This window comes from Embiotoca jacksoni, unplaced genomic scaffold (genome assembly GCF_022577435.1).
Source record: "Embiotoca jacksoni isolate LCO1_2020_lvr unplaced genomic scaffold, fEmbJac1.0.p SCAF_112, whole genome shotgun sequence".
NCBI lineage: Eukaryota > Metazoa > Chordata > Actinopteri > Embiotocidae > Embiotoca > Embiotoca jacksoni.
The window spans coordinates 420,001-438,304 of record NW_027185244.1 but is presented as its reverse complement, the minus strand read 5'-3'; the positions used below and the strand labels follow the sequence as shown (position 1 = coordinate 438,304).

At 46.9% G+C, this 18,304-nt stretch overlaps 4 protein-coding genes across 5 annotated transcripts in view; 1 reads left to right on the top strand and 3 right to left on the bottom strand.

Annotated features, from left to right (window-relative positions):
* Nucleotides 1-2,170: 2,170 nt before the first annotated feature.
* Nucleotides 2,171-12,825, bottom strand: LOC138194731 (DNA excision repair protein ERCC-6-like). 2 transcript variants are annotated; one of them, XM_069143685.1, is made up of 5 exons: nt 12,597-12,825; nt 11,835-11,966; nt 10,562-11,746; nt 7,898-7,942; nt 2,171-5,929 (listed from the first exon to the last, which is right to left on the bottom strand). In XM_069143685.1, exons 3-5 carry the CDS (start codon nt 10,615-10,617, stop codon nt 2,338-2,340), a joined length of 3,693 nt encoding a protein of 1,230 aa, XP_068999786.1. In that variant the 5' UTR covers nt 10,618-11,746; nt 11,835-11,966; nt 12,597-12,825; the 3' UTR covers nt 2,171-2,337. The 2 variants fall into 2 exon arrangements, with proteins under 2 accessions (XP_068999786.1, XP_068999787.1); XM_069143686.1 differs by having other exon boundaries at nt 10,562-11,742.
* Nucleotides 12,826-13,190: 365 nt separating this feature from the next.
* sdhaf1 (succinate dehydrogenase complex assembly factor 1) lies at nt 13,191-14,846 on the bottom strand. Its single transcript, XM_069143684.1, has 2 exons — nt 14,596-14,846; nt 13,191-14,173 (listed from the first exon to the last, which is right to left on the bottom strand). Exon 2 carries the CDS (start codon nt 13,953-13,955, stop codon nt 13,707-13,709), a length of 249 nt encoding a protein of 82 aa, XP_068999785.1. The 5' UTR covers nt 13,956-14,173; nt 14,596-14,846; the 3' UTR covers nt 13,191-13,706.
* Nucleotides 14,847-14,950: 104 nt separating this feature from the next.
* Nucleotides 14,951-17,834, top strand: nudt18 (nudix (nucleoside diphosphate linked moiety X)-type motif 18). The gene is made up of 7 exons (XM_069143683.1): nt 14,951-15,022; nt 15,462-15,637; nt 15,796-15,906; nt 15,979-16,081; nt 16,237-16,360; nt 16,458-16,582; nt 16,855-17,834. The coding sequence occupies exons 1-7, from the start codon at nt 15,013-15,015 to the stop codon at nt 17,235-17,237; spliced, it is 1,032 nt and encodes a 343-aa protein (XP_068999784.1). The 5' UTR covers nt 14,951-15,012; the 3' UTR covers nt 17,238-17,834.
* A 462-nt stretch (nt 17,835-18,296) lies between these two features.
* LOC138194683 (protein FAM240C) overlaps nt 18,297-18,304 on the bottom strand; it is a 14,631-nt gene continuing 14,623 nt past the window's right edge. Inside the window, exon 3 of the mRNA XM_069143600.1 lies at nt 18,297-18,304. This exon is cut by the window's right edge and continues 165 nt beyond it. The gene's annotated coding sequence lies outside the window, so the exon portion shown is untranslated.

Sequence of the window (18,304 nt, the reverse complement as noted above, 5' to 3'; positions counted from 1 at the left end):
CCTCAGCGTTCTTCCTCCTCCTCACCCTGAGTTCTCCCTCCTCCTCCTCAGAGTTCTCCCTCCTCCTCAGAGTTCTCCCTCCCCACCCTCAGAGTTCTTCCTCCTCACCCTCAGAGTTCTCCCTCCTCCTCCTCAGAGTTCTCCCTCCTCTTCCTCAGAGTTCTCCCTCCTCTTCCTCAGAGTTCTCCCTCCTCCTCCTCCTCCTCAGAGCCCCCCCTCCTCCCCACCTCACCTCTGCAGTCAGAGTTTCCGCTCAGCAGCAGCAGCAGGCAGAAGATCTCCAGGAGCTCTGCTCGTCCTCCCATCATCTTCCTCCTCCTCCTCCTCTTCTTCTTTTTCTTCTTCTAAGAGTGAATAAATGTCACCGGGCCTCTCCTCCTCTTCCTCGGTGTCTTCCTCTCGTGGTCGCTGATTGGCTGAAATTGAATCCCAGTAAAAGAGACCGTGAGGCATTCAAGTGTAAACTGTAAACTGAACTTTCAACAAATCACAAACATTTCAACCAGTTTAATCAATCAAACATTTTTAGGGCCCGAGCACCGAGCATCGGTGTGAAAGCCCTGTTGTATATAAGATGTTGGTTATTAGTCGTTCGTCGTCGTTCTTCTCCTTACAAAAAGTGATTTTCCTTTTTGGAGGCTTCATCATATTCAAAAACTCATGAAAGTAGAAACACATTTGTCTCCCAGCAAAACATTTCGTATTCTAGTGGAGTCGCGAGTGGGTGTGGCCAAACGGCTCGAGAGCGCCCCCTACAGAGATGCCCCGGCGGCCACATTTACCTAAATTCACCAAATCCGGTGGACACGTGTATCACACCTGGACGCACTAAAAAGTTACATTGCACCGTTACGTCAACTGGACAGGAAGTCCACCATTTTGAATTTAGTCGCCATTTTGGGCGATTCTGACACGTTGTACTTTGTCGAACTCCTCCGAGGGATTTTGTCCAACCGACTTGAATTTAGTTTCTCTGGATAGAAAACATGTTTGGGATTAAAAGTTATCAAAATAATTCGTTTTCATCGATGTGTGTGTCCGTAGCGAGGCGGCCATTTTGAGCGTCTCGTCATTAAACTACAAGTTCCTTTAAATCTTATGTACATGGACCGACCTTCTCCAAACATCACAGGTATGATAACAGCCCCGCCCTGAAGACCCCTGTGGAGTAATATTCGCTCATAGTCATAGCGCCCCCTGTTGGCCACTGGAAATGACACTTTTCATACGTTCACATTCTACGTCCAGCTGGTTGATCCCATGAACGTAAAGTCGGGTCACAATAACCTAAACATGTAGTTGATGATATATTGAGACATTCGTTCGACTTTGTCAATGGGCGTCGCCGTGACGATGCAACAAAGTTGGATGTCTCGCTGTGACACAGGAAGTTGATGTTAAAGGTCAAAGGATGCTTGAAACTTCACGAAACGTGTCACATACATCCGGCGTGGTCAGACGATACATGTGATATGTGTTTTGCGAGTGGGCGTGGCCAAGCGGCTTGCCAGCGCCCCCTGCTGGAGAATGGAAACAAGACAAAAATAGCAACTTTAAGCGGGTATACGCGGTCCCTCGCGTGCTGCACGTCGGGGAGGCAGCATGCGGGAGTGCGAGGGCCCGTATATCACTGCTTGCAGTTTTAATTTGTTTTTTTTGTTTCCTATTAAACTGTTTTTAATGTTCAGTTGATTTTTTTTTCCTGTAATCAACTAGTTTATAACTTTTATTTTATTTATTTCACTTCTTGAACTATTTTCTGATTCTTCTACAGTTGGTTTCATTAAATACATGTTTTCTACTGTAATATTTTTATTTACATTTTACTTTGTTAAAGTTTAGTATTTTATTCACCTTCCTGTTTATCTGTCGTTTGAATGAATGAAGTTTGATTGATGTAGATTTTTAACAGACTCTATTTTTAAGTTGTCAAGTTATCACTTAGAAATGAATCAACAAATACTTTGATTACCAACGAGTTGCAGTTTCAAACAAAACATTAAGATTTGCTGCTTTTCTTGGAAGAAACTACATATTTGAGTTTTTTGAGCAAAATTAGATTCTTTTATGACATTTTCTTGAAACTTTTTTTGAGACAGCTTTTTTCTGATGTTCCATTAATCAGACGATGAACCAGTGACGACAACAGGTACGATTTTATCCCTCATTTTATAAATATCACTTCTATTCATACAAACATATGAACCTGTGCTAAAGTCAACAGTAAAGCAGCTGAGCACCAACTTGTTCATGAGGTGTTTCTCTAGACTCCGCCCCCAGCAGGAAGTGCTGGGAGGTGCTGAGGCTGCTGGGATATGTAGTCCAGAGTTGGTCCCTTCAGCTCCTCTTGCTGAGCTGCCGGTACAGCTGGATGGTCATCAGCTGGACCTCTGGGTCTCCGGGCTTCATGTCGATGGCTCTGAGGAAGAAGGTGAGCGCGTCGTCCAGCTGGGCTGCGTTGTAGAACTCCCTCCCCCGGAGGACCAGCGACTCGTAGCTCTCTGACTCCGCCTCCTTCGTCCCGGTCACCGCGGTGAACTGATCCATCCTCTCGGAGGAGCCCAGCTCGGCCTCGCTGCTCGACTCCTCCAGGCTCAAGCTCATTTCTTCAATATCTGCTGACTCCTCCTCCTCCTCCTCCTGCTGCTGCTGCTGCTCCTCTTCCTCCTCCTCCTGCTGCTCCTCCTCCTCTGGCTGCTGCTGCTGCTCCTGCTCCTCCTCCTCTTCGTCTTCCTCCGTCTTCAGAGTCTCTTCCAGCTGAAGCCCATCGTGACTCGGACCAACAACGTCCTCCTCTTCGGCCTCGTCAGAGTGTATCTCTGACTCCTTCCCCTCAACGTCCGGCGGGACACGCTGGACGTCCATGTCCTCGATGATGGACAGGAGGAGGGACCGGCGGGACGACACAGACACGTTTCCTCCGACGCTCCTCCTCGACTGGAGAGGGGCGGAGCTTGAGGGCGCCGACTTTGGCGTGGAGGCTCCGAGCACCTGGAACGAGTTGTCGAGTTGACTCTTCATCCCGTGATCCTCGTCGTCGTCATCATCATCTTCTTCTTCGCTGTCGTAAATCACTGCAGCTCTCTTCTTCCTCACGCCCACGATGGACTCGTTCATCGACGTGGGGCCAATGGACTTCTCACAGAGCGATCTGTCAATGTCGAAACTTCTCTCCGTCTGCAGGCGGGACAGCAGCCGCCACTCCTCGTCCTCCGTCTCCGTGCCAATCGCCGCGTCTCCGTCCTCCGTCTCCGTGCCGACCGCCGCGTCGCTGTCCTCCAGCTGCAGGTTGAAGTTGAAGGACTCGAGTCCGGCGCTGGTTCTGGACGACGCACCGCCTCTGAAGCTGCAGTTGGACACCTGCAGGACAGAAAGACGTTTGTTCTCCGAGACGAGGTCGAAGTCCATCTCGGACTCGTCGTGTTTCGAGAACGGCGTTTGACCGTTTTCTTCGACCGCGGTGACATACTTCAGGCTGACGTCTCCCGTCACAGAAGTGACGGAGGCGTCGCCTCCTCCGGCGCCGTCGGTGGAGTCCGACAGAACCAGCGCCTCCTGCAGGTCACTCCTCTCCTGGTTCTGCTCTTCGGTCATACTGGCGTCTGCAGTCAGATCAATGACTTCGTTAACCGGGTTCTGTTGGTCATCCTCCTGTCCAGAACCAGTCAGGTCCAAATCCAGCAGCGCCGGTGACCCGTTGAGGCCGTTGTCGTGTCGCGGGTATGACGGACTTGGTTTCGGGGTTCTGGGTTTCTTCTCGCGCGACGGTTCTCTGACGGTTCTGTCCGGTTGGTACCGGAGCCAGGCCGGTTCCGTGCTCGCCGCCACACCCTCAGCGAGCTGCATCTGCAGCTCGCACTCGGCCTTCGTCAGCTCCTGCGCCTTCTGGACCCGCCCCTCGATGTACCGGTGCTCCTCCTGGTCCTCGGGGGCCTCGTCGTGGTGGACGTCCAGGGAGAACATGAGGTCGTGGTCGGAGATGCCGAACACGTTCATGGCGTGGAGGCCGGCGATGTGCCGGTCCAGCTCGGGGTCGGTCCGGCGGTGCCGGGAGTGCAGCGCCTGCAGCTGCAGCTGCGTGCTGGAGGTCTGCGGGTCCTCCAGCGTGAACAGCTCCTTCAGTTCCTGCTTGCTGAAGTAGCGGAACGGGTTCTTCTTGTCGCCGGTGCTCTGCCGGATCAGCGAGTCCTTGAAGACCTGCCGGCGGTAGATCTTCTCCTCCACCGTGCCGCAGGTGATCAGCCGGTAGATGACCACGTTCTCCGTCTGCCCGATGCGGTAGACCCGGTCCACGGCCTGCGCGTCTGTCGCCGGGTTCCAGCTGGGATCGTAGATGACGACTCTGTTCGCCGCCGTCAAGGTGATGCCGACTCCGCCCACCTGCGTGGTGAGGAGGAAGACGGAGTAGCGGCGGTCCGTCTGGAACAAGGAGATGCGTCGTTCTCGCTCTGCGATCTGCGTGACGGTTCCGTCCAGCCGCAGCACGTCGAAGCCGCGGCGGCCGAGGATTCGCTCCACGATGTCCAGAACCTTCCTGTAGTGGGCGAAGACCAGCGTCCGGTGGCCGTCGCGCCGCAGCCGCTCCAGGAGGGCGAACAGGAACACCAGCTTCCCCGACTCTGATATCAAGGTGTCGTCGGGGACGTCGGCGATGCCGTGGGCGTTGGCCTCAGCGCCGCTCTCCTCCAGACCCAGCTTGGCGACGGCGCCGGCGGAGAGCAGCCGCGGGTGGTCGCACAGCTTCTTCAGGATGTTGAGCTCGGCGAGCGGCGACCTGCTGGTCATCAGCAGCTCCTTGATGTGGTCCAGAGAGATGAACTGCCGGTAGATGTCCTCCTGGACGGCGCTCAGGTACGTCCACACGATCAGGTCGTTCTTCCTCATCAGTTTGGGCATCGCGGCGCCGCCGTCCGTCGGCCGGTTCGGGCTTCGCTCGCCCTTCTTGTCCGACTCTTCCTCTCTGTGCGGATGTGCGTCGTTCATTTCGAGTCTCTGCACGTCTGCTTTGGTCCTGCGGAGGAAGTACGGTTGGATGATGGCCATGAGAGTCTCCGACATCCGGGAGCCGAGTGCCTTTTCTCCGGGCGTGGCGTCCTTCTCGCGGGCCCGCGTGATTGGGTTCTCGTACTCCGCCTTGAAGGTCTTGGCCGTGCCGAGCAGCGTTCCCTGGCAGGCGAAGTCGAACAGCGCCCACATCTCCCGCAGGTTGTTCTGGACCGGAGTCCCCGTCAGCAGGACCCGGTTCTTGGACGGGACGGCGCAGGCGCTCTTGGCCGTCTTGGTGGACGAGGACTTGATCTTGTGCGCCTCGTCCAGGATGACGTGGTCCCACGTGAACTCGCGGCCGTGGAAGGAGGCGAGCTGCTGCCAGTTGTTCATCAGCATGCTGTAGGTGGTGACGACCACGCCGCCGCGCCGCTGCACCTTCTCCAGGTTGCGGGTCCGCTCGGCTTTGCTGGCGCCGTGGAACTCCTTCACCCGCATGCCGGGCGTCCACTTGGCGAACTCTTTGGTCCAGTTGGTGATGAGCGACATGGGCATTACCAGCAGCACGTGCTTCACCAGCTCGCCGTCGTACATCCCCGACAGGAAGGAGATGACCTGGATGGTTTTTCCGAGGCCCATGTCGTCGGCCAGGATGCCGCCGCCCCGCCCATCCCGGTAGAGGCTGTAGAGGAAGGCCACGCCCTCCCGCTGGTAGGCGTACAGCTTGTCGTGCAGCTCTTTAAAAAGCATCAAACCGCAGCCGTTTACGTCCACGAACTCCTCGTCTTCGTCCTCGTCCTCGTTCTGGGCGAGCAGCTCTTCTATCTTCCTGATCCGACCTCCCAGCTTCTGACTCGGCTGGATGTCGTGGGCACGCCTGAAGAGCTGCAGCGCTTCCACCATGTTTCCTGCTCGGGCGACGTCTTTCCCGTCCTGGATCAACCTGGAGAACGAAGGACACGCCGTCAGACACAAGGACAGCTGCATGCCGGCGTAACCATGGAAACCATCACATCTCTCCGAGGTCGAGTGGTTTCTCCTCCTGAACGCTGTCAGCTTTTAAGGCTTTTATTGTATTTCGTAATTAAAACTGCAAGCAGTGATGTACGGGCCCTCGCACTCCGGCGCGCCGTCTCCCCGAAGCCGTCTCCGCAACATGCAGCGCGTGAGGGACCGCGTATACCCGCTTAAAGTTGCTATTTTTGTCTTGTTTCCTGTCTCCAGCAGGGGGCGCTGGCGAGCCGTTTGGCCACGCCGACTCGCAAAACACATTTCAGATGTATCGTCTCACCACGCCGGATGTATGTGACACGTTTCGTGAAGTTTCAAGCATCCCTTGACCTTAAACATCAACTTCCTGTGTCACGGCAAGACATCCAACTTTGCGGCATCGTCACGGCGACGCCCATTGACAAAGTCGAGCGAATGTCTCAATATATCATCAACTACATGTTTAGGTTATTGTGACCCGACTTTAGGTTCATGGGATCAACCAGCTCGACGTAGAATGTGAAAGTATGAAAAGTGTCATTTCCAGTGGCCAACAGGGGGCGCTATGACTATGAGCAAATATTCCCCCACAAGGGTCTTCAGGGCGGGGCTGTTATCATACCTGTGATGTTTGGAGAAGGTCGGTCCATGTACGTAAGATTTAAAGCAAGTCCTAGTTTAATGGCGAGACGCTAAAAATGGCCGCCACGCTACGGGCACACACATCGATGAAAACGAATTATTTATACAACTTTTAATCCCAAACATGTTTTCTATCCATAGAACCTAAATTCAAGTCCATCCGACAAAATCCCTCGGAGGAGTTCGACAAAGTACAACGTGTCAGAATCGCCCAAAATGGCGACTAAATTAAAAATGGTGGACTTCCTGTCGAGTTGACGTAACGGTGCAATGTAACTTTTTTGTGCGTCCAGGTGTGATACACGTGTCCACCGGATTTGGTGAATTTAGGTAAATGTGGCCGCCGGGGCATCTCTGTAGGGGGCGCTCTCGATCCGTTTGGCCACGCCCATTTGCAACTCCACTAGAATACGAAATTTTTCGCCGGGAGACAAATGTGTTTCTACTTTCATGAGTTTTTGAATATGATAAAGCTTCCAAAAAGGAAAATCACTTTTCGTAAGGAAAAGAAGAACATTGTTACGAAAAACAACAGGGTTTTCGCACCGATGCTCGGGCCCTAAAAATGTTCATCTTACGTAAGGATGCTTGAAACCTCACGAAACGTGTCACATACATCCGGCGTGGTGAGACGATACATTATATACCTGTTTTGCGAGAAGCGATATGTGGTCCCTCGCGCGCTGCACGTCGGGGGGACGGCTTCGGGGGGACGGCTTCGGGGGGACGGCTTCGGGGGGATGGCGCGCAGGAGTGCGAGGGCCCGTACAGCACTGCTTGCAGTTTTCATTTAATCTTGAAATGTAATTCTAAATTTTATTCTTGACATTTCTTCCTCTTATTTTTCCTTAATGTGTCGCTGATACTCTGTCAATGTTTTATTTAGTCAACTCTGATTTCCTGATCGATTAATATTGATATTGATATTCTGATCAACCAATGTAGGTTATAAGTGTGAAAATACTTCAGAAACACGTGAAAAACCTAGAAATACAAAAAAAGAGTGAATGTAGAAATCCTTCATCCCCAACGTGTTCATTTTTTATTTATTCATATTTACTTTGGTCTAAAGGAAAAAAAATTATCCTCTATACAATTTAAAATTAAAGTTGAATTTGTCATTGTTATAAACGTATCATCATTAAAAACCAGAGTGTCTGTCTGCATCATTGATTAGTCTTTGGGGGACACGCTGCCCTCATGGTGACATCATCAGCCCTCACGGTGACATCATCAGCCCTCACGGTGACATCATCAGGTGTGTTACTGTATTTATTACCTGTGGTATCTCTCCATTTTGTCGTCTGTGTCGATGCTCAACGACCTGCGGAGACAAAGTCTGTGTCAGAAACACAAGAACATCAGTAGAACACGTCCGTCCTCCAGTGGAGGACATCCGTCCAAATATCCTCTACTTGAACAGCTGATCCGCAGTGTGTGATTGGTCAGTGAAGAGGAGAAACTTTTCTATAAAACTGCTTCATCCAGTTAGATTCAGTCCAGTGGTTCCCAAACGGAGGCTGAGTGACACATCTGTATTATAACATATCAGAATGATACGATTATCATCAGATTAGACATCATCTTAGATTCTGATGTCATAATATTGTGATGTGACATTAATGTTGTCTTTTCCTGGTTTTAAAGTTGCATTATTATTGTGAAGGTGATGTCATTTCCTGAACTAACAGACTTGTTTGTGTTTATTATTATAACACATCACTAATGCTTATTTGTTTAAAAGTCTCATTAAAAGCTCCAATATTCATCTCTATAACACCGTTGCAGCATCAATATCGAGGGTTTGACTGAAGAAAAAAATATTGTGATATTTAATTATGTCCACATGACATCACATAAACGTAGTGGAGTAAATATTCCATTCAACAGAACAATAACAGTGATCTTACAGTACTTTACTACTGTAACTTTACTACTCAACCCGTCTGAAGTAAACAACTACAGACCGTCTCTCTTCTTCCCTTTCTTTCCAAAACTCTGGAGCGAGCTATCTTCAACCAACTCTCCTCCTATCTCCACCATAATAACCTTCTTGACCACCAGTCTGGTTTCAACAGACCACTCAACAGAGACGGTCCTCCTTCTGTCTCTGAGCAGCTTCACACTGCCAGAGCAGCCTCTCTGTCCTCTGTCCTGATCCTTCTAGACCTTCTGCTGCATTTGACACAGTGAACCACCAGATCCTTCTTTCCTCCTTCAGGACCTCGGTGTCTCAGGCTCTGCTCTCTCCCTGTTCTCATCCTACCTCAACGACCTCACCTACCGGGGAACTTGGAGAGGATCTGTGTCTGAACCTTGTCCTCTGACTACTGGTGTCCCTCAAGGCTCCGTCCCGGGTCCCCTCCTCTTCTCTTTCTACACCGACTCTCTCGGCTCTGTCCTTCACTCGCATGTCTTTTCCTACCACAGCTATGCTGATGACACCCAACTGATCCTCTCTTTTCCAGGTCTGAAACACAGGTAGCAGCATGAATCTCTGTCTGTCTGACTGACATCTCTCAGTGGATGTCCTCACACCACCTGGAAATCAACCTCCACAAGACCGAACTGCTCTTCCTTCCAGAGAAAGACTCTCCCACCCTCGACCTGACTACTACCTTCAACAACTCTGTTATCCCGACCCTGACTGATAAGAACCTCGGAGACACTCCACAGTCAACTCTCTCTTACTGCCAACATCACTGCAACAACACGTTCCTGTAGATACATGCTGCACAACATCAGGAGAATACGTCCTCTTCTCACTCAGAAGGAGGTGCAGGTTCTGGTCCAGGTTCTGGTCCAGGCTCTGGTCCAGGCTCTGGTCCAGGTTCTGGTCCAGGTTCTGGTCATCTCACATCTAGACTCCTGTACCTCCCTCCTGGCAGGTCTACCTGTTAGTACCATCTGACCTCTGCAGCTCATCCAGAATGCAGCAGCTCCACTTTAACCTCCTACATTCACTCACACTACTACTCATCTTCCTCCTCTTCCTCCTTTATCTTGAACAGTAGAACTTTAGTATCTTAAAATAGAACTTACTGATAGAACTTTGTAGTTTGGCTTTCTTGAAGAAATTGTATTTTCTTGATTCTTGTTGTTCTGGTTTGAACCCTCATGTTGAAATTAACTTATTGTAAGTCTTTGGATAAAAGAGTCAGATCAATGAAATGTTATTTAATGTAATGTAATTTAATGTAATGTAATGTAATTTAATGTAATGTAATGTAATTTAATGTAATGTAATTTAATGTAATGTTATTTAATGTAATGTAATGTAATTTAATGTAATTTAATGTAATGTTATTTAATGTAATGTTATTTAATGTAATGTAATTTAATGTAATGTAATTTAATGTAATGTTATTTAATGTAATGTAATTTAATGTAATGTTATTTAATGTAATGTTATTTAATGTAATGTAATTTAATGTAATGTTATTTAATGTAATGTTATTTAATGTAATGTAATTTAATGTAATGTTATTTAATGTAATGTTATTTAATGTAATGTTATTTAATGTAATGTTATTTAATGTAATGTTATTTAATGTAATGTAATTTAATGTAATGTTATTTAATGTAATGTTATTTAATGTAATGTTATTTAATGTAATGTTATTTAATGTAATGTTATTTAATGTAATGTTATTTAATGTAATGTTATTTAATGTAATGTTATTTAATGTAATGTTATTGGAGAAATAACTTTCAAACTCTAAATTAATGATTAAAATTCAGAATACTTTATTTAAACCCAGGGTCGGATGTCCCCGTTATTAATATTAAAGTTACAGTCCGACCAGTTATTAACAACAAAACATTCATTGTTGTTTCCGTGCGCTGGTATGTGATGTAGCATTAGCAGCTAGCCTGTTATAACCGGTGAGGGAGTTAGCACGGATGCTAACCGTTAGCCCTTCGGGACGCAGCTGTTACTTACTTCTCCAGCTCCTCAGAAACCTCCGCAACCTTCCCATCGCGGTGACTATCCTCCATTCCGACAGACGGGCTCCTCACCGGCACCGGAAATATTCACTAACCGTTATTTGTGTTACCGGGAGTCTCCGACACGCCAGTGAGCTGCTGCGGGATTCACTCAACGTTGTTTCTATGTTTGAACGAGTCTCTTCCCCCCGCCAACCTTCCAGCGAATCACAGAGGACGCTTTAGTGACGCACCGACTGGCTGCTCCAATAGAGGAACGGATGACTGTAATGGGCGGGGTGAATAGCAAAGTTCAGCCAATGAGCAGAGGAAGAGGGTTGTGAGTGTTTTCCAGGTAAAATCCCGAAAATTCCCGCTTTGGAAAGTTCTTTTTTTTTTTCCAGGCACGTAAAAGAAAACAGAACTGAAAGAGAAACGTGGCTGTAAATACTGAATTAATAAGTCATAAATATGAATGTGACTACAAATGAATTATGTACATTTTACATGCAGAGTGACGAGACAGTAAGATATTTCAAATTAAATTAAAAACAAGGATTTTAACATCATTTTATTATGTGCTGATGGGAGGAAAAAATGGTTTAAAAGCAGTAGAAATATTAATGTTTTGTGAAGAATTCATTTTGAAATATTGAGGTGTCCTTTATATTAGAAGTACATGAGTATTAAGTCAACGATGAAAGACAATCAATAACAATATCTGAAATTCAGCATCAGTGAGATGTGGATGTAACTATAAGGTTATGATGCCACATAAGATCTTGATATCAAAGTGTCTGTCATGCACAGAATAAAACCTTCTTTTTTATAAAATCCTTTATTGTGAAAAGCTGCTGTGGAAACAGGTTTCTGTCGTCGACGTGGTGATGAATTCAATTCCAGCTGCAGCTCCGTGTTTCCTCTGTGGACGTGTTGATCCAAACATCTGACAGCATCGGTTCATGGAATAATTACAGACAACACAAGAAGGATGAAATGAGGAAACGGTTTCATGTTAAATGAGGATTGACTCCCGTGAGACGCTGAAGTCTGAACAGACTCAGAGAATCGGAGACGTCTCCAGAGATTTGACCCGAGCGGCGAACAGCAAAACGTTCTTCTCCACTTCGGCGCCGATCCGGTCCGGAGACGCCCGCGGGTTCTGACGCACGAACTCTGCGATGGTCAGGACGCACTCTGTCTGAGGACACACAGGGACATGAGAACAGGGTGAGACGGGGAACTGACAACACTCCCTGTTTCCACAGGGACTCTTCATGCTGCTGCACCTTGTAAGCGTCCACTTTGTCCTGACCGGTGATCCGGTTCAGCAGCTCTCGGCCCACCTGGACGCCCGTCAGCGCCACCAACGTCCTGCGGTCCTCCTCAGTCTGAGAGGACAGCCAGCGCAGCAGCGCCACCTGCAGGAGGGACACACACACACACACACACACACACACAAAGACACACACACACAACTGACTGTGTTTTCATGTGTTTAATGTTTTCATCTTATTTAATTGAATTAAATCAGATATCCTGTTTTCTTTCACTGCAGCGACCTGGTTTGATTTATTGATTTATTCAACATTAAGTCTGATTATTGATTCCTGATACAAAAGTAAAAATAGTGAAGTTAAGTTTCTAGTTTCTAGTTCTCGGACTCATTAAATACCTGCAGCCTCAAACCTGTTTATTATTAAAACCTCCATATGGAAACAGGGTGAAGAGATATTTCTATGGCTGCATGTGATGTTTGTGCTGCTCAGCTGTGATTCTAGTTTGATCATCTGTTGTTGGATGTATGATGACGTTTCAGCTCGTCAGTTACCTGGAGCTGAAACACCTGTATTATTCACTATGATTTCTTGTATTGTTTACTGATTCCCTTCCTGTATTATTCACTATGATTTCATGTATTGTTTACTGATTCCCTTCCTGTATTATTCACTATGATTTCTTGTATTGTTTACCGTATTGAAACGTGTAAACCTGATGAATACAGATAGAAAACACGCTGAAAGCAGAAGTTTGACTTCTTTTCTTCTTACCTGCTGAAATAACTGCGCGTTGGTCATTTCTCCTCCGGAAGCCGACATTACGGAAAAAACGACGAACAAACAAAAAGGCGGGAAGTTTCGACGAACAGAAAACCTCAAAAGTTCCTCTGCACTGAAAAACTGCAGCTAAACTCGATATTTCTACAGAAATCTCTTATTAAAAACGACTGCTTCGTGTATTAGAGGATGTAAAACGTCTCACTTCCTGTTTACATTTTCTTCTTCTCCGGCGTCTTTGCAGCAGCGCTGCGGCGCATTAGCGCCACCAGCGGCAGCAACACAAAACTCCTGTCAACAAATCCGGGATCAGAGGATCTTCTGTTCATGCTTCGTTTTAAAGGAAATATTTAAGTTCTCATGTTGATATTTTTAATTAAAATCATGTTATGAGCTTTTAAAAGACTAAAATCGGTTGTTTTCGACTGTTTTTGAGGCTTCAGCTCTTCATAGCTGCTTGAAGTTTGAAGGATGGACAACAATGTTTTAAATCAAATTTGGAGCAGACATGTTCCACGATTCTACAAATGATTTTGTTAAAATCTCAGAAATTAAATAAAAGTATTAAGTACATGTAGTTTACCCGAGTCTTTTATTTTAATGCAACTTCATAACTTAATTTAGGAAATATTAGAAAATATTTTACTTTTTACTTTAATTAGGGCTACTTTACAAAACTTCAGATATTGAAATACTTATAAAATATGTTATAAATTAAACTACACAGCAGTAAATACGTCGACTGACGAGACATTTATTATTTCTAATAATCACAGAAGTTATTTTTTTCATGCAAAAAAAATAGCAACCAGTTAGCTTAGCATCAGGCTGCCAGCTCCAGCTACTTTTTCGCACAGTCAAGACGCCGACGTCCGTCCTGTCGTCCAGAGGCGCCAAACCTTCAACCTCTTCACACCACAGTTTATTTAGAGTTGATTTATTTTCACGTGTCTCAATATTTACAGCTCACATCACTCCACTAACGCCCACAGATGTCCGAACTCCGTGTTTCTCCACATGGAGCCTGAACGCAGCCGTTTGGCGCCAGCCGAGTCTTCGGTGACGTTTTCATGGTCTCGTCCGGCATCACGTGCCGTCCCGCAGTTAGCTGGGCTCTTTGGGTTTGGAGAAGGAGCCCAGCTGTTTGGTGTTGACGTCCCTCAGCTGTTCCAGCTGCCGCTGGCCGCGCCGGAAGAGATACTCGATGTGCATCACGTCCGTCTTCTTGATTCGAGCGTTTTCCCTGAACTCGTCGCGGATTCGGGGGATGAAGCCCGGTTTGTCCTGACCGGCCCGCAGGAACTGCCGGTACAGAGCCAGGACCTGCTTCTGCAGCTTACTGTGCCGTGACATCAGGCTGGACGTCAGCGGGCCGAGACTCAGATCAGAGATCACCTACAAACACATGCTGCTGCTATGATTTTCAGTTGCAGTTCCTCTGACGTCCACCAGGGGCTGCTGGGTGTTGAGAAATCCTCCAGCAGGTCCAACACGTCCTGCTGTCGGTCTGTCCGGCTGCAGAGCGACCCTGAACGTATTCCTGGAGAGGATTCTGAACGCACCACGACGCTCTGCAGAAAACAAACATTTCAGAATAAAATAGGAGGTTCGGTTCTACATTTCAGAGTAAAAGTGAAGCATTAGAACTTAAGTAGAAAGAAAAAACTAAGTCTTTTATTTATTTTAGTCCTGCTACTATTTACACAATAAAGGACATTTTTATTTAACTAGTTCTACTCTACTATTTTCTATATTTCTTTAAAGTGTTGATAGTTTTAATTATGTTGAAGGTTAAAGGAGGACTAGCAGAGTAATAATTCATCTGAATCTCTTAATAGAATAAAATCAGGAAGTGTGTTAGTTTTATATCCCTCTAGCAGCTGTAATAATACAAATCAGACTGTTTGAATATGAAGTCATGACGTGGAGAAAGTCTCATTAAAACCAAAACAAGTCTGCAGATGTTGAGTCACAGTAAACCGGGTTAACTCACCTGGTTAACGACGTTCACCGGTTTAAACCGTTAGTTTGTGAAGATGAGTTGATAATGATTTAGATGTTCCACCTCCAGCCCGTTAGCTCCGTTAGCTCCGTTAGCAGCCTGTCTGATCACGTTACAACACAGAAGCGGGCAGAAAAACTACAAAACACGTGACTTCCGGTGACAAAAAAATTTCGCAATGAAATAGTCACGCAGAGATCACGACATATCACATAAAATACATAACACATGAATTATTAACTGTTTTTTAGAAGTCAGGTAAAATATTACGCGTTAATCTTGCGACTCAAACACAGAACCCGTGTTTTAGCCGGAACCGGAAGTGGACTCGCACTTCCTGCTTATCTTCCTGGTGTGAAATGTAAAAGCCGATCAGCTGGACGGTGGTCGGATGGAAACAGCTGATCGATGCGAGCAGGTCGGTTTTATGTCTCTCATCTTTTTACTGAATGTTTGACAAACGCTGTTTCCGGTCAGAAAACCGGAAACGTTTCGTGATGACATCAGAGTCTTCCTCGGTGATTTACTGACACTTTGATCCGTTACCTGCTGAGCAAAGTAACGCAGTACTTTTACTCAAATACTGCACTTAAGTACAGAATCTATTCATGCCACTTCCTGCTTCCGACTATTTGCTTTTCAAAGTAAAACATAATTTTTTTTTTTTACTGCTTTTATCTGAAAGTTTGAACTGCTTAACAAATTAAAAGATTTGATGTTGATAAATTAACAAAATAATCAATAAATTAACATGAAATGAAGGTGATTAATCGATTACAAACTAATGATGATACATGATGTGATTTATCTTTTATATTTAAGTTTTAATTCATAAATGAAGTGTTTCCTGTCCTCAGACATGGAGGTGGTGGAGCAGCAGGTGGAGCAGCAGGTGGAGCAGCAAGTGGAGCTGCTGCTGAGCGGTCAGGGGTCAGAGGTCAACGGCTGTGATGTCGGTCTGGAGCAGAGCAAACCGGCAACTCTGAAGAAGAACGTCACGTACATCGTTGGAGCCGTCATCTTCAACGACGAGGTGACGAGCAGCTGCAGACAGACCATCTGTCAATCAATCAGATGACCTGTCAATCAATCAATCAATCAATCAATCAATCAATCAATCAATCAGTCGATCAATCGATTAATCTGTATGTATCCGTGTGCTGATGGTGTGTGTGTGTGTGTCTCCTGCAGGAGGAGGTGCTGATGGTGCAGGAGGCGAAGCAGGACTGTTATAAGCAGTGGTACCTCCCTGCAGGGCGGGTGGAGGTGGGGGAGAGTCTGGAGGAGGCGCTGAGGAGGGAGGTGAGTGTCCATCAGTGGTGATGTCATCGTTAGCATCCGGTCCAGGTCACCTGCAGCTCCGTCTGCCTGCAGGTGATGGAGGAGGCGGGGTTTGACTGCGAGCCAATCACCTTGCTGCTGATTCAGGAACAGGGACCGCAGTGGATCCGGTTCATCTTCCTGGCCAAGGTCACAGGTCAGAGGTCACACTGCACTCAGCCTCAGGTGCGTCTCAGGTGGGCCGGGTGGAGGGGGTGGAGCCTGAGTGTCCTGCAGGTGTGTTTCAAGTGGAGGGGGCAGAGCCTGAATGTCCTGCAGGTGTGTTTTAGATGTCCTCTCTGTGTGTGACAGGTGGGACGTTGAAGACGCTGTCAGCAGCTGATCAGGAGTCTCTGCAGGCGTCCTGGTGGGACAGACGCTCCGTCCTGCCGCTCAGAGGACAAGACATCCTGCGCCTCATCGACTGTGGACTCAAGTACGACCTCCACCTCTATTATTATTATTATATTATTATTATTGTTATTATCATCATCATCATCAGTCCAGTATCTGACCTGCCGTGCTGCCTTCAGGTACCGTGGGGCACCGCACCATCCCGTCACGCTCCCCGTGGACATGAGCTGCCGTCACGTGCTGCAGAGACTCGTCCTGATCTTCATCGGCACCGAGCAGAGGGTCTGGATCCTCCTCATCAGAGGTGAGCCGCTCTTCATCGTCTCAACACAACCTCGATTTTATCTCACGGTCGTAAATGAACGATGTAAACATGAACAGGACCTGTGTAGCTCCTCCTACTTTAATGTGTAAATCTAATAGATTTATTAACTTCTTGCTGAACGTCAGAAATGTTTTCAGGAGATTTTAAAAAGTCTTCATATGATGATTGAAAACAGAAGTTCAACAACGACCTGCAACAGCACCTTGACTCCTCCCATGTGGTGAACTAACCCCGCCCCCTCTGCCGTGCAGCCCCGACCCCCCATCTCCCCACGGCGGCGGCGGTGAAGACCCATGCGGTGACGTGGGCGGCCAACATGGTGGTGCAGGAGGCGCTGCCGTCGGCGTACTATGACCACGACGTCAACACGCTGGGCGTCTTCAGCCTGCAGCACAACGGACGGACGCACGGACGGACGGACGGCGTGTGCTTCAACACGCTGGTGCTGCTGGCGCCCGACCGCGTGCAGCGCGACGACGACGGCCTGAAGGTGGAGAGCGCCGCCGCCGAGCGGCCACCGCCCATCGAGAACCAGCGATACGTCTGGCGGGAAGTCCAGAAGGAAACGCTGAGAGACAAACTGCTGGAGAACAGCAGGAACATGTCGCTGCTGCCGCTGCACAGCCTCTACTGAGCACTCTTATTCTGAAAGCAACACTCTTATTCTGAAAGGAACGCTCTTATTCTGAAAGGAACGCTCTTATTCTGAAAGGAACACTCTTATTCTGAAAGCAGCACTCTTATTCTGAAAGGAACGCTCTTATTCTGAAAGATGAGCTGACTGTCAGAGATGACCTCCGTCTCATTTAGGAAATGTAAAAGTTGTTTGAATTTTGAAGTAGAATTAACGAAGAAGAATCTAAATTATTTATCACATCGATAAAATTCGTCCTGTTTCTGAAATGATTAAGATCATTTTACTATATTATAAAAGAACAATTATGATTATAATTATTATAACAAATATCAATAATAGTGAAGCTCAGTACACAAACTGTATTTAAGACATACAGGCAGTCTGGAACTTCTAATTATTAAATGTCAGGAAACGTTCATAATTATTAACTGAAAGAAACTAAATTTTGAGTTTCATTGGTAGAAAACAGTTGTTCACGTCTGAGCAGCTGAGTTTTAGAAAAAAATTACTTTAAAGATGAATAAATTATTGTAACTGTTGTTTGTGTCAGTTGGTTCCACTTATAATAAAAAAATATTATACAATAAAAGTGTGAACTGAATTAATGCTGCCTCGTGGCTGCAGTACCACTGGCCGGCCAGCAGGTGGAGCCTCTTTGTGTCAAACATCTTCCTGCTGCAGCGTTTCAGAGTTTCCAGCTTTGGTCTGAAGAGTAACGTTGAACCAGAAACAAACTTCTACAGAATAAAACTAAAACCGTCTGGAACTAAGTTCATCAAAGTCCAGCTGATGGTTGTTGAGATGTTTGAGACCAACGTGGTGGAACGACAGACCAATCTGCAAACTGACGTGCAACTGACCGACAGACTGACGGGAACTACAGACTGATAGACTGATTGATCCGAACCGAGCGGACGTAGAAATAAACGAGTTCCAGTTGAAGATCATCGACGTGTTCACGACTCGTTTCTACTAAGAACGGATTGTTCTGTTAACGCAGGTTTGAGATTGAAAGATTTGAATAACTGAGGAGAGTTTCATCACAGAACAAAGAGCTTCTGTTT

What these genes read in the sequence shown, in the direction of transcription:
- LOC138194731 (XM_069143685.1), bottom strand. Translation starts at nt 10,617, where the DNA reads ATGGAGGATAGTCACCGCGATGGGAAGGTTGCGGAGGTTTCTGAGGAG. An exon ending in GTTTCTGAGGAGCTGGAGAA is followed by an intron (nt 7,943 to 10,561) that starts GTAAGTAACAGC and finishes TTGTCTCCGCAG; the next exon opens with GTCGTTGAGCATCGACACAG. An exon ending in AAAATGGAGAGATACCACAG is followed by an intron (nt 5,930 to 7,897) that starts GTAATAAATACA and finishes TTCGTTCTCCAG; the next exon opens with GTTGATCCAGGACGGGAAAG.
- sdhaf1 (XM_069143684.1), bottom strand. Translation starts at nt 13,955, where the DNA reads ATGTCACGGCACAGTAAGCTGCAGAAGCAGGTCCTGGCTCTGTACCGG.
- nudt18 (XM_069143683.1), top strand. An exon ending in CCGTCATCTTCAACGACGAG is followed by an intron (nt 15,638 to 15,795) that starts GTGACGAGCAGC and finishes TGTCTCCTGCAG; the next exon opens with GAGGAGGTGCTGATGGTGCA. An exon ending in CTGGATCCTCCTCATCAGAG is followed by an intron (nt 16,583 to 16,854) that starts GTGAGCCGCTCT and finishes TCTGCCGTGCAG; the next exon opens with CCCCGACCCCCCATCTCCCC.